A 14,779-nucleotide genomic window follows, 5' to 3' on the forward strand; every position below is an offset into this window, starting at 1 on the left:
CTTCAAAATACCCTTTTTTTAGATCAACATAAAAAAGGATATTCATGCAGATTTGGAACAACTTATGGTGAATAAATGATTACACATTGGGGTGCTAGATTTTTGCGTGAACACTGCGGAAGAAGACTGTAGCCGGAGCTACTTCTCACTGTTTATCATAGGACTGTTTATGTCTATGACGAGTCACACAGGTACTGTGCTACTCCGCAAATTAATCAGTGTGAATCTATTCTTCGGTAACACTTTATAATAACTACTACACGCTAATAATCATTAGTTAAGCATGAGTAACCGGTTAATTCATGATTGATAAAGCATACACATTAATAAGCAGTTTATAAATGCAGCTATAAATGCTTTCTTCTTGATTTAAAAGCATGTCTATAATTTGTTTAATAAAATTTTGTATTTTCATCTGTTATTATTGATCAATTTATCATTTCTAAATAAGGAATTGCATTATTTTATAAACCAGTTATTTAAGAGTTTTCAGTGGTTCATAAGATCACTTAGAACGTGTAAGTAAATGATTAATAAACTATTTAAATTATTAAACTATTTATGTACATTATATGGAGCTCATCTAAAGTGAGGACTATTAATCTCTTGTAAAGCATTTATAAAGGAGATTTAAAGGCTGTTAAATACTTCTATGTTCTGTATCACTGTGTTGTGTTTGTTACATTTGACTGTTTAGAAGATTGATGCGCCTTTAAATCTCCTTTATAAATGCTTTACAAGGCATGAATAGTCCTCACTTTAGATCAGCTCACAAACTTAACTGACCACTAAATGCCTTATAACTACCTGTATTTACCACATTTACTTACACTTGCTATTGATCTTATGAATGACCGACAACTCGTAAAGAACTGGTTTGTAAATAATGCTATACTTCATTTATAAATTATCATTGATCATTAACAAAGTATGAGAATACAATTACTAAACGTATTATCGATATGCTCAAGAAAATCAAGAAAAAAAGCATTTAGCTGTATTTATAAACTGCTTATTAATGTCTAGTAATGCTTTAAATGATGAAATAACTGTTTACGCATGCTTAAGAAATGATTAATAGCGTGCAATTATTATAAAGTGTTACCTATTCTTCTGAAAGCCAACTCAAAAAAATCACTTATTCGAGAATCAGACATCCTTTTGCTATTTTACCATTTTACCATATTGAAAAAATATTAAAATATTTTATAACAACTAAAATATAAAAATATTCTATACTATATTTTTAAATAAATGATTGAACGATGTTTTAAACAAATATACCAGTGACTTTTAAGTTGTCTTGTTACGCTCATAAGCTGCGACAGACTGTCGCAAACGGGCTCCCAGTTCTTTACGTTGGAAATCAGATGCCGTAAAGTGATTTGTCTGTACACATGGGTCAGTAGGAAAACGTGTCTCGTCGTTTTGTCAAAGAACAACGAAATTGCCTCTCAATTAGGACGAGAACTGTTCCAGTATGTAAATATATATGTAACATTTAGTAGACTACTTGCCTGTCATTATTTTTAGGTTATTGCATAAGCCTACTTGCCACTGTTTGATTCTTTACAGGGTGTCGGTCAGACACAGATTATCTGTTGTATCGTGATTAAAATACATACATTTCAGTTCTAGAATAAAACACAATTGTAAAACCAGTAATCTGACGATTTAATCAACAGTTTCCAGTCCAGGATGGAGGCTAAACCAAAAAAGAAGTCATTCACACCCAGAGACGGAAAGAAAACATCGTTCAAGCCGAAAGGTACTTCTACATTATTATTAGTGGTGTTTGCTATAGTCAAAGCACCATATTTTATTATACCATTTTCTATTATTCTTTGTTTTTATATATTTTTGCAGTGTTGTTGTAAGGAATGCAGCTTATGCTCAGACATGTACGATGCATTAATATCAATGTTTTCCTTCATTAGGTAAAACTGGAGGAAAACCACAAGGCAAACGGCCATTCAAACCTTACAACACAGACAAAGCCAAGAGTTTTAAAAAAACAGGGGCAGATGGAGGACCAAAGACATTCAAAGGAAAACCAACAGGTGGAAAGTTCGCAAAGAAGAGGAAATACCCTGGAGATGGAAGCAAACCGGAGGAAGGTACAAATGGAGAAATGTGTCCTGGATTGACTTACCTGGGAACCGCTGTATTAGTGTGTTGTGAATTTATGTGATTTTTGGTGTAAATGAATCAACTAAATGATGTCTTTCCAAGGCTCTGAAGGGAAAAAACCTAAATGGGATGAGTTCAAACAGAAAAAGAAAGATTTGAAACAGAATCGCCAACAGAACGAGAAAAAGGACAGTTACCAGATTGTGAATCGAGCCAAACAAGTGTGGGAAATTGTAAGACGGTAAGTGCTTATGGTTATTACATGCAAGGATTTTGTTGTCAATGGTTTTTTTTCTTCAGTCATGGGCTTTTAATAAAATAAATAATATAAAAGTAATGACAACCTGTCATAAAACACACACACACACACTCATTTTAAATGTCTACTAAAAATGTCAAATATTATGCATCACAGTAGTGTCTTTTTCAACAGTCATTTCCATCTGATCTCAAACCAGTTCATTCTGTGATGAATCAATGATTGTGTTTATCCTAAAACATGCAATTAATGCAGGGTAAAAATATTCTTCGAAAAATAATATTTATCATCTCAAGCATGCTTTGTTTGCACTGGGAATTTCCTGGAACTCTTGAAAACATGTATGGACAAAATCGATGTAAATGGTTTTGACAGTAAATATTGAAATAGCCTGTGTATAGATTGTCTTTAGTTGTAAAGTATTATATTATGCATATTATTCCAAGAAACCTTTCATTTCAAGAATGTGACCTTCTTAAAAACAAAAGAAGCTAATTTTAATAAATCTCAAAAACCTGGTAAAAAGGCTGAAGAAACACTCTTATCTGTGTGTTTTGTGGAAGTACAGGAAAGACTGTGACAAGCAAAAGAGGGAAAAACTGATGAAAGAACTACAGGATCTTGTGAAGGGAAAAATCAAAACCGTAAGTAAAGACTCTTCTTTGCGCTGAATTACAATTTTTTTTTTTAAACTGAAACATTCTTTTGTGGTTGTCTTTTTGCTAGATTGCGTTTGCTCATGATTCCACGCGAGTGCTTCAGTGTTTTATTCAGTTCGGCAGTGACAACCAGAGGCAAGAGGTCTTTGAGGAACTCAAAGGTCGGTCTTCTCGTCAGTTTAGCGATCTAGATTCGTTTATGTGAAGTGATCGTCTCTCATCACGCTTCTCTACACTGATATCCTTCACTTTCTAGAGCACATTGTGGAGTTGAGTAAATCGAAATATGCCAGAAACATTGTGAAGAAGTTTCTAATGTATGGGTAAGTCGCATCCATTTCTCATAAATCTCTTTAATGGTTGGGTTCAGAGAAAGTAAATTATAATGCAGTTACTTAAAAAAAAAAACATGCACACTTTACTTGAAGGGGTGTGCATAAGACTGACATGACACCTTCATAATCATGACATGTGTATGAAGGAGGCCTCGTGACAGCCAATGTCAAAACCAACCACATGACAGTTAAACGTGATATCCCATAAAGCTAAGTGGTTTCTTAAGTTTGATAATGAATCTGCTATGTCATGCTTATGACATATTTATTACAATTTATGTTGTCTTGGTAATGTAAAGTTTTCATTACCAAGACACTGACAGGTTATGATGTATTGGTTTGTCAAGTTGTCATAACAAACACATCTCAAACAATGTCTTATTTGCATAAAAAATGTCATAATTAAGCGAATGACACTCATGCATAAAACCTTGTGAGTCATGTCATGAATAGGAAGGTGACATGTCAGCCTTATGCACACACCTTCCAAGTAAAGTGTTACCAAAACATTGTATGAATGAATTGTGTATGTTGTATGAATCTATGTTCAGCATGATGTTTTAATGATGCATTCAAACAAGTATGGTTTGATAATGAGCTCTTTCTTGTGTAGGAGTAAGCAGCAGGTGGGGGAAGTGATGCTGGCTTTTAAGGGGAAGGTCAGACAGATGCTCAGGCACTCTGAGGCGTCTTCAGTGGTCGAGTACGCTTACAACGATAAGGCCATCGTCTCCCAGAGACTCATGCTCACTGAGGAACTCTACGGAAACGTATTCCAAGTCTGCAAGGTACGTGTGCTCCCAGCTGCCTGATAAGATGCCTTGAAGCTTAATGTAAACTAGGGATGCACCGATACCACTTTTTTGGAAAACGAGTACGAGTACTTGCATTTCAGTACTCGCCGATACCGATACCAAGTACTTAATAAAAAAACAAAAAAAAACATGATTTAAATATTTTTATATAGGGGTTTTTAGGTCCTTGATTAAATTACTTGGGTAACACTTTATTTCGATAGTCCACTTTACTAACTATAAGTAACTTTTCAATTACATGTCAACTAACTGTCATTAGAGTATTAGTAGACTAGAGTATTAGTACGATCAGCTTAATATCTGATAACACTTTATTTATTTGGTCCCCCAACAGACATTCAACTGACTATAAGTAACTTGGCGACTACAAGTAAACTTATTCTCCTAATCCAAAGCCATTCACTTTGAAATTGTTCCACACCAGTGATGCACGGGTTGATCCAAAATGAGCGGGTGCCTGCGCCGCGGTCACCCGCGGTTACCCGCAGTTACGGGTCATCCAAAAATATTTTTAATGATATTCGGGTCGCGGTCGGTCAGGTCGTTTGGAAAAAAATGCCAATTAAACCTTTGTATTTATATAGTACTAGATAGAATTTTCTATGAAATATATAGGCCTAATTTATTTATTGGCTGAATAACTGGCACGAAGATGACACACAAGCTCAGTCTAAACAGTTCTCAGTTCTGTACTGGTGTGATCCGAGAACCGCTGTACCTCTGCGTTCGTTACTATACGCGGATGCGCAGTATCAGCAGTATCAACAACATGTCTCAGTTCAGTGAACTGTTAGAGTTACTGGAGTAAAATATAATTCGGGATATTGGTTTATTTCAACTCGGAGGGACTGTCAGGCATGTCTGAAAGTGAGTAACTGTAGTAACTTGTAGTAACTTGTGGATCAGCACTGACGCAAGACGTGAACTGATGCGAATGATTCAGTTCGATTTAGCGTACTGGTTCGACCGGTTCATTAAAAAGAACCGATTCGTTCACGAACCGGCCATGTCTATGATCACTAGTCTGCAGAGAGATGCAGGCGGCAAGAGAAAAGGTGAAGACTGGGGAGTGGAAGCTCCGCAAATACACAAATAGAAAGAGTAAGTGTGGGAGACATTTGGGTCAATGACGTATAAGGATTTTCCACAGGCCAATTTTAAAATACTAAAAATAATAATATCTGTTGCAATTGTTCAACCATTAAGGATGTTGTGTACACCTAAATTCATTTTAAAAATTGAATTTAAGTGATTTTAGTGTTTTTTCATCTAGATGAATTGTCCCTAGCCTTAAAAAATGTCATGTGGTGCGACCGTGATTTATCTTAAAATTTATTAATTTCCTTGACATGCTTAAACATTATTTTACAAGTTCTTAGTAAGTAAAGTGTTTAGAAACCAAGTATTTGCAATTCTTTTGAGTTTTTGTAAATAATGATCTCATTTTTTGTTCTATAATTTTTGAGTTGCCTTCTTAATTCTAGTTAACAGACTTACTTTTCCTATAAATCACATAAAACTGATAGAAATGTTTTAAAAATCTAATTTTCTGAAGCATACTATATCTGTGATTCATATTTCAGCCACAGAAATAAAATATATATTTTTTTTAATTTAATACAGTGATTGCTTTTATTGGTCGCACCACATGACAAGTGGTCGCTCCAAATGACATGAAGACCTTATATAGTTAAAAATATATTTAAAGAGATCAATGAACAATACATTTTATACATAAAAATGATTTAAACCAGATTTTATACAAATTTCAAAGAATTTTCTTGAACATTAAAATTTAATCAACTTTTTTTTTATAAAAATCACATCACAAACACAAGTGCACCATTGAATTTAACTTGACTTAGAATTTCTTTCTAACAAATAATAATGTTATATATATATTAAATAAAGATGTTTTATATTTTGTAAATGTCCTAACAGAAATGTATAAACATTTATTTTTGTGAGTGAATATAGCAATATTGCAAACATAAATGGACAACCTTAAAGGCGATTTTCTCAATGTTTCGATTTTGTAGCACCCTCAGATTCTAGATTTTCAGTTTTATCGGCCAAATATTGTTTTATCTAAACAAATCATACATCAATAGAAAGCTTATTTATTCAGCATTCATATGATGTATAAATCTCAATTTAAAAAAATTGTGTGATGGATGTGACCCATAGGACATTGACCCATTGAGTGGTTTTATGGTCTAGGGTTACATGTTAGAATGATTTCTGAAGGATCATGTGACACTGAAGACTGGAGTAATGATGCTGAGAATTCAGCTTTGATCACAGGATTAAATTAAAGTTTACTATATATTCACATATAAACCAGATATTTTAAACTGTAATAATATTTCACTCTTCTTCTCTACTCCGCTCTTGCTGCAGGGTAAGAATTTTTTCGCTTGGCAGGCAGTGGCATCTGGTAAAATAGATTAAAATAGTTTTATATAAATAAATAGGCAAAAATAAATACACTACAAATAAATGCAGTATTACTAAACTGAAATTACATGCTCTATTTTTTTTTTGCATTTTTCTCATATTGTACAAAGAGTGAATATAAACTGTCTGAAATATATTTAAAAAAATCCCAAATTGCATAAAAATCTTTTCCAAATGATACTAAAGTAAAGTACTTTTTTAAAATAAACCGTCGATTGAATATAAAAGCATAAAACTGCCAATCTAGGACATATATCTATCATTGAAAACAGTCTGCAGTGGTCGCACCACATGATATTTGGTCGCACCACATGACATTTTCAAATTCATTCATAATTTACAGGCACAGAAATGGCCACCAAAACAAAACAAGCTAGCCTGCCAAAAAAGGTCACTATGAAATTTATAATAAAAATATATATTTGTAGAAATAACTTTATTATTACATTTTTTTGAGGTCACACCACATGACATCCAAATTTGGCAACTACATACCAACCATTACAAAGGTTTATTTTTTTTCCAATTTGAGAGAATTAAAAACCTGCTTGCTGCTTCCATGGGTCCTTGGTAAATTGGTTTATGATGTAACTTCCTGTGTTTGAATAGTTTTCAACATATAAGTCCCAAAATGGTAGTTCTTTGATGGTCGCACCACATGATATTTCATAAAATAGACATCATCGGACAAAGTTTGTTTGTATATTATGATGGGAATATAAATGCAAATGCTTAGAATTTTTTTAAAGGATCACAAAACATTTTGGAAATCATGCCAAATAGTCCAGTATATAAATTTGAATTAATTCAGAGTAATTTCAAAGATGTTTTCAAAACAGAAGTTATGGCCGGACGGTCGCACCACATGATGTTTTGACACTTTAAATAACAAAATAATAACAAATAAGTAAAAGGTTTTTGAAAAGTTAAAGTGAGTACATACATGAGAGAGGTACTACAAATATGCAGTATCTTTATAGGCATTTAAACCCATTTTTGCCCGAAAAAATGCAGTCGGACAGAAAATTTAGGCGTCACGTCATTGACCCATTTACCGAAATAATGAAAGATGATGACCAAAGTGCTGCCTTTGTTATATGTAGGCTACGTCTTCTTGCGATGCTGTGTTGTTACACGTTTATGGCCCAATGACGCTACGATGAGCATGTACTAGCAGTACTTTTAAAAAATACGGTCAGGAAGAGGGTCGGGTACAATATTTTCTTACTTTTTTTGCGGTCCGAGTAGCGGGCGGGTAGTTGAAAACGTTGGTAGTGTGCGGGTTGTTTATACATTGACCCGCGCATCACTGTTCCACACGGCTGACATGTCTCCCCATCTCCCCGCTCTGAGCTGCAGCCGGAGCCTGGGGGTGGGCACTCGGCGCCTGTGATTAACCCATTTCTCAGAACATGGTATCGGTCCCCGGTATCGGGGGACTTTTAACGAGTACGAGTACTTTAGAAAATGTGGTATCGAGGCCGATACCAGATACCGGTATCGGTATCGGTGCATCCCTAATGTAAACCGAAAGATAAGTGTGTATGTTGTCCATAAAATTGGTGATAACATTTGCTTTTTTTTTTTTTTTTTTTTGCCAGTCCCCAGTTTGTCCTACATTAGAGAAGGTTTTGGAAGCAAATCCAGAGAAGATGGAGAGCATCATGGATGAAATGAAGCAGATCCTCACACCAATGGCACAGAAGTGAGTTATTCTTAAAGCTGACATGTAGGGATGGGAATCTTTAGGCACCTCACGATTCAATTACGATGCTAAAGCGATTATTGATGTGTGTGTGTGACTACTTGATCCTTTTAAATCAAAGTATTTATAATGACCCATAAATACATTTCCTTCTAATATCTTTTGTTAATAAAACAAATGGAAGTGATTTGGCAAGTCAACTGTATTGTTACATTTGCCAGCATATCCCAACATTGCAACGAACCAACAGGGAAAAAAGTGCCTTAGCAGCATACTTGCAGTCAATGAATAGAAACTTCAGCATATTCTGAATCTCTAATATAAAATATTAGACTTCTAACCAACATCCTCGTGTTATGTGAGGATTTGTGTTATGTTTCCTACAGCATATTGATGTGAACACTAAACAATACAGAAAGCAGCTCCCATACAAAAATACAAAATAGGCCACAGTGAAATTAGCATACATTAGCTTTTAACGAAGAGGGTGTCGGTCAGATTTCACGCTCGGCCATCGTGCGTTTCTGTTTATGTCCGTAATTAATGCGTTATGTTCCCTCTACAGGGAGGCCGTCATTAAACATTCATTGGTCCACAAAGTTTTTCTGGACTTCTTTGAGCACGCTCCGGCCAAACAGAGAACGGTGAGTGTTGTGCCCAGTCTGACTGTTGATGTCACCGTGTGCTGCCTGTGCTGATGTCTGTTGTGGGCTGTCCTTTAGGAGATGATCGAGTCCATCAGAGAAGCGGTCGTGTACATGGCACACACTCACGATGGAGCCAGAGTGACCATGCACTGTTTATGGCACGGCACACCTAAGGTTAGCATTTCTGTAGACTCTCCACATTACACTCTTCATGATCGCTGGTCTTTGCTTTTAGCTTGACATGGTTTTGTCTCTGCTCTTTCTTTCAGGACCGCAAAGTTATAGTAAAAACAATGAAATCATACATTACAAAGTTTGCTATGGTAAGATGCCTTTCTAATCTGTGCAATCTATGAGTGAGTGAACCTCACAGAAAACATTAAAATCCATTTTGGATTTTAATGAAACGCTTAAAACACTCCATTGATGATTTTGAACACTGATTTTGATGTTTGTTTTGGGTGATCCATTATAAGATTTCTAGCAGAGGCCGTTCGTTTTGGATTTTTTTATCTGTTGGTATTTGCTAGAATCTATGATACCGTGTATCTTAACAAGAAGTCCAGAACCTCCTGCAATATAAATATGCCTAATGCGCAGTGTATTTAACCAAGGACATGGGGTGCACATCCGAAATATATATATATATATATATTTTTTTTTTTTTTACTCATTGTGATGGATGATTAAGGGGATTTGGCCTTTGTTTTTCCTCATATTTTCAATGCTGTTCAAGACGCCATAGCTGAATTGGATCATGCCATGTTTCTAGTCACCCTGGTGTGCTTAAAAATAATGTAAATGTGTATCTTATATTATGAATTTCTGGGGTGCCAAATTAAGTGTGATGTGCCAATGTGTATTAGAGAAAAAAAAAATAGATTTCCCCTCACTATCACCATTTGTTTTACTTCAATGAAAGGTTAGATTTTTGTGATTTGTTTTTGTTTTAAATCAAATATTACAAGGATTAACCATGCAGATTTATTTTCACACACATTTATATAATAAAATAGTGTGTGTTTTTTGTATTTTTAAATTTGTGGAATTTATGATTGTGTTTTATTTTATTGCATTATTTTATTATTTTATTATATTTATTTTTATTTTTATTTCTGTTTTCATTTCATTTTTTTGGGACACATTAACCAGCCTCAAATAATTTGTTATTTTAACAATTTGTTATTCCATTAAATGTTTCACGGAAGAAAAAATGTGTTTTTTTTATTTTCAGGGTGAATATGCTCATCTGGTCTTATTGGCTGCATTCGATTGCATTGACGACACCAAGCTGGTTAAACAAATTATTATCTCAGTAAGTGCTCTTTAGTTAAATATAGAGTGCCGAAGTTATCACGTCACTTTGTTGGCCAAAACGCGGAAGTGAGTTAGCATTTTAGCACTCCAGGTTCCCTCGCTCTAAAGTCTATGGGATTTTTGAATGGGTTTTTTGCTAAATTGCCTGAAATAAGGTCATTGGTGAACAAAGCCTCTAAATATTGATCTATGACATAAAACACAGTTATAACCTAGTTATAAGGGTCACAACTCTGTGTTGGACAGATCTTATTTTTTGCGATTTTCCAAAAGTCTATAGGGAAAATGCATAGCTTTTCGATCGAGGGAGCTCATGCGCCGCTAACTTCCGAGTTTTCCGACAGAGACATCACTTCGGCACTCTATTTCTCTATTATTGGCTGTTTTTCTGTTGTTGTTTTTTTTTCTCTTACATTTGGATGATTTAATATTTCTTACATCATGTCTTCTTTTGCTCTCAGGAAATGGTTAGTTCCTTATCTGACATAATCAGCAATAAATATGGTAAAAAAGTGCTGCTTTACTTCCTGAGCCCAAGAGACCCCGCACACCTCTTACCCGAGATCATTCAGGTGCTTGAGAAAGGTGACGGCAATGCACACAGGTATGGCGTATGAGGAAATGTCCACTTTTCTATGAATGTGCATGCCATTTGGATCAACCCGGTCCTATGGACAGTACAGATGGATGAAGAAACGCTCCACTCAAATCTCGCCTGTTGTGTTTGGTTCTCCAGTAAGAAGGATGTAGCGATCAGGAGGAAGGAGCTGCTGGAGGCCGTGTCCCCTCCTCTCCTGGAGCACCTGTGTGAGAACGCTCAGGCTATGGTGATGGATAAAGCCAGCTGTGTGGTTGTGAGTGACATCCTGGGGGCCGCCATTGGAGATCTCAGGCCGGCCATGGAGGCGGTGGCGGCTCTGGCGGCCGGGCCGCTCGTACCAGGTGGAGAGGATGGCCAGGTAACTCATCTAAATGTTTCAGCCTCAGATATTTGCAGTGCTGTCAGTAATAACAGGCAAATGCTCTATTGTTGGCATTGAAGTTTATTGAGATTTCTTTGTAGAAGTATTTTTTTTAAATGACTGATTTGAAAGTCATGTCTTGAAGCATTGGAATTTTTAAAAACTGATCACCCAACAATTGGGAAGATTTTAATCAAATTGTTATCTCTCGAATGAAAGAATTTTTGTATTATTTTCTGCTGGGCCATTCGGGAATCTCGGGTAATGAGCAAGCAGACAGTGCTGTTAAAGAAGCATTATCTACAGAACCAGTTAAATGCTCTATACCTTTCACAGATCTGAGACCAACATTAAATACAACAAAAAACAATGGCATTTTTTTTTTGGATCAGTGCTTGAACAACATAGCCTGGTCCTACCAGACTCTCGTACACAGTTCATTTGTACAGAATCTGGCCACTCTCCATTGACAAGCGTTAACTTCCTTGAAGGCGGGTACTCTGTTGAAGTCTAAAACTATTAAATCTGCCATAACCAATTACTAATGTAAGTGATGTATGACGCCTCAAACTAGCGCATCGTTGTCGGCCACTCCCTCTGTTCGCTGATTGGACCGGTAAAAAATTGATCGGAGGAAACCCAAGAATATAAAGCAAACCAAGACCTAGTACTGAAGGAAAATGAAAATTGAGCGAAGGTATGTAGTTAAAAAAAAAAATATATATATATATATATATTCTCAATTTAAATAATCAAGGGATCAAGTCAATTACATAAGATGCCGGATAGGATCCTCAAGACTCGCATATAATGTTTTACTATCAGGAGCAAAAATAACAAAAGAACCACATATCCTCGGAGCACATAACATAAGATCATCATATTATAAGAATATCCTGTAAGTTTCAGAACTGAAAACGTCCTTGTTAGTCCAATAAAAGCTTTTATTGACACCAGGCTCAGCAAACGACTCGTTTTTCAAAGTGGGGAACTATGACGTCAAAGAGGATAAAACACTACCCCCGCAAAAGAAGATCAACGCCTACATCAACAGTAGGTTTAGCATAGATGACAAACTTGATCAAGCTACCGAGCAAAAAATATGCACTGACAAGTGAAACTCATTATAATATGCAAAACTGTTATCCACTCACAGCAGTGGGCGTTTACTTCCAAGTCTTCAATGCGAGACGCCCATAAAAAACAAGTGTTTTCTAGCTAGGCTCAAAACTAGGGTAGAAAATAGCCTATTACTTCATTAATTCATTTTAATGTTTTTTAATGTAAAAAACAAGCGAACGACTTAAGTTGACCTCAGACAACAATATAAAAAAATTTAAAAAGCCAGTTCATGACCCCTCTAAGGTTTTAAAAAAATAAAAATCTTTAGTTTTATTTGTTAAATAATGGTGCTAATAATTTTAGCAATGGGGTTGACTTATGAATTTGTACATTGTTTGTCTTAAAACATATTTTAAAAAAACACACACAACAGACATTATAAAAAAACATTAAAAGCTTTAAGGTAATGTTTGATATGTGTGTTTCCTGAAGCTGCATATGGCAGAACACCCCGCTGGTCACCTGGTGTTGAAATGGTTGATCGAGCAAGATGCCAAGATGAAGGAGGCAGCGAGAGAGGGCAAGTACAAACTGTCAAACCCTGACACACACACTTTGAGATAAAAAGCTTGCTGGGAATTTTCATGATACTTTAGGGTTTCCTTTTCTATTTTAAAAACTCACTTTGGCCTGTGTAAGCCTACTAATAAAAATAAAGTGAGCAGTTTTACATGAAAACACAAGTTTTACTGTCCTCTCCTGCCTTATTTTGGTCCACAGAGCGTTTTTCCAGGATTCTTCTGGAGAAGGTGGAGTTGGAGGACCTCAAGACATGGGCTTCGGTCAACCGTGGTGCCATTGTTCTTTGCAGGTACGTTTTTTTGGCTGGCACAACTGAACAAATGCACTCCTTTTTGTGTACTCTCTTTCGAATTGGTGGGCGTAAAGAATAGCGCAGCAGCCCTTGTTGTTCGAGCGTTAAATACGCTGAATATACTCCCAGAAGAACATGTCTGTATTCATTCATGTTTAAAGCCTCAAAGTGCTTATCTTATGACATCACAAGCTCACTATCGCAGCAAATTTGCTGCTTTTCCATCATACTGTCGATTATTAGCTGGAGGAATTGCCCACAGTGAGCTTTGGGTTAAGCACATCTTCCACAGTCCTGCTTCATTATGCCATGCTGTTGTCTGTATGCTAATAAAGAGCTAAACTGTGGCTCCCAGCTGCAAACCCTTGAGTTACACCCCGCAAAGGATTATGGGTTTTTTCCACTCCCCGTCTCAGCCTCAGTCTTTGTGCATGACCTCTTATAATCTCCCTAAGACTTTAAGCAGCGAGAGATTTGTTTCTTTATATTCTCAGCCTAGACTGTTTGTTTATTCTGATGTCACCTCTTTTTTCCACCAATCAAATGTCACAAATGTGAAGCCCACCCTGCATACAGAGAAGCACTTAATCTATGAATGGATCTTTGCATTGATTCAAGTTTCCGCTGCTTTATTTGGTTTCGTTTGTTTCTACAGCCTTCTTCAGAGCGCAGATGAAAGTGTTGCTGAAGAAGTGAGAGCTATGCTGAAATCCATCCTTCCTAAACTACAGAAGATCCAGAACTGTAAAGGAGTTGAGGTTCTGCTGGAAAAACTGGCGTAAAGGAGGTTGATGTCCCAATTTCCCAAATCTATGTTATTTAGTTTGTTCTTTCTTCTGGATTTTTTAATTGTGAATTTATATGCAAATGTATGTAAATACAAAATACACAAGAATACCCGGACCTGTTTTCGAGTTATTTATTTATGTCTAATCTTGTGAAACAAATTAAGGACACGTTCAAGTCATATATTGTGTGCCCCCATATATAAAAAATATATTTATACATCATAATTATATTTATTGTAGTAATCTGAAAATATGCTGTTTTAAAATATTTTGTCAAGACAAGGGGATTATTTCACCTTCCAATGTCATGAGGAAATGTTATAGGCATGAAAATCACAATGGTCATATAAATTTGCTTTTATTTTATTAAGTAAAATTCCTTCTTTTAATTTTTTGGGGTGAAATATGACTCTTGAAATATGAAATCTGTTATATATATATATATATATATATAAAAACATCTGTATGAATATATATATATATATATATATATATATATATATATATATATATGTAGCTTTGAGGATGCAGACACGCAGGCTTGAAAATTAATTTTGTTTCCCAGCTATACCATCTGTCCTTGGGACTTCAATGATCCCCAAGGATTAATCTTTCAAGGATTATCAATGCTTGCATGAGCATACTTTTCAGATTTAATTACATTCTAGTTGTCGGCATTCTTATAGATGTCACAATGGCCACCCTTTAGGGATAGTTCACTTTGAAATTAATTTTTGATATGTTTTAGCTTACCTCAAGGGCATCCAAG

General features: G+C 35.6%; 1 protein-coding gene across 3 annotated transcripts; it reads left to right on the forward strand.

Annotated features, from left to right (window-relative positions):
- Positions 1-1,328: 1,328 nt before the first annotated feature.
- Positions 1,329-14,125, forward strand: pum3 (pumilio RNA-binding family member 3). 3 transcript variants are annotated; one of them, XM_039677732.2, is made up of 18 exons: positions 1,329-1,478; positions 1,686-1,768; positions 1,938-2,117; positions 2,233-2,371; positions 2,958-3,033; positions 3,116-3,209; positions 3,305-3,371; positions 3,997-4,171; positions 8,257-8,360; positions 8,926-9,004; positions 9,083-9,181; positions 9,277-9,330; positions 10,242-10,322; positions 10,786-10,928; positions 11,061-11,283; positions 12,841-12,928; positions 13,129-13,219; positions 13,878-14,125. In XM_039677732.2, the coding sequence occupies exons 2-18, from the start codon at positions 1,699-1,701 to the stop codon at positions 14,002-14,004; spliced, it is 1,890 nt and encodes a 629-aa protein (XP_039533666.2). In that variant the 5' UTR covers positions 1,329-1,478; positions 1,686-1,698; the 3' UTR covers positions 14,005-14,125. The 3 variants fall into 3 exon arrangements, with proteins under 3 accessions (XP_039533666.2, XP_039533667.2, XP_088982556.1); XM_039677733.2 differs by having other exon boundaries at positions 1,335-1,401; XM_089126430.1 differs by having other exon boundaries at positions 1,388-1,482.
- Positions 14,126-14,779: the final 654 nt, after the last annotated feature.

Source organism: Pimephales promelas, chromosome 23 (genome assembly GCF_988280905.1).
Source record: "Pimephales promelas chromosome 23, fPimPro1.hap1.1, whole genome shotgun sequence".
In the NCBI taxonomy this organism is placed as follows: domain Eukaryota; kingdom Metazoa; phylum Chordata; class Actinopteri; order Cypriniformes; family Leuciscidae; genus Pimephales; species Pimephales promelas.

Bases quoted from the DNA above. Each gene is read 5' to 3' on its own strand.
- pum3 (XM_039677732.2), top strand. From the start codon at position 1,699: ATGGAGGCTAAACCAAAAAAGAAGTCATTCACACCCAGAGACGGAAAG. The intron at 9,331-10,241 runs GTAAGATGCCTT...TTTTATTTTCAG, and splicing joins ACATTACAAAGTTTGCTATG to GGTGAATATGCTCATCTGGT. The intron at 10,929-11,060 runs GTATGGCGTATG...TTGGTTCTCCAG, and splicing joins GGTGACGGCAATGCACACAG to TAAGAAGGATGTAGCGATCA.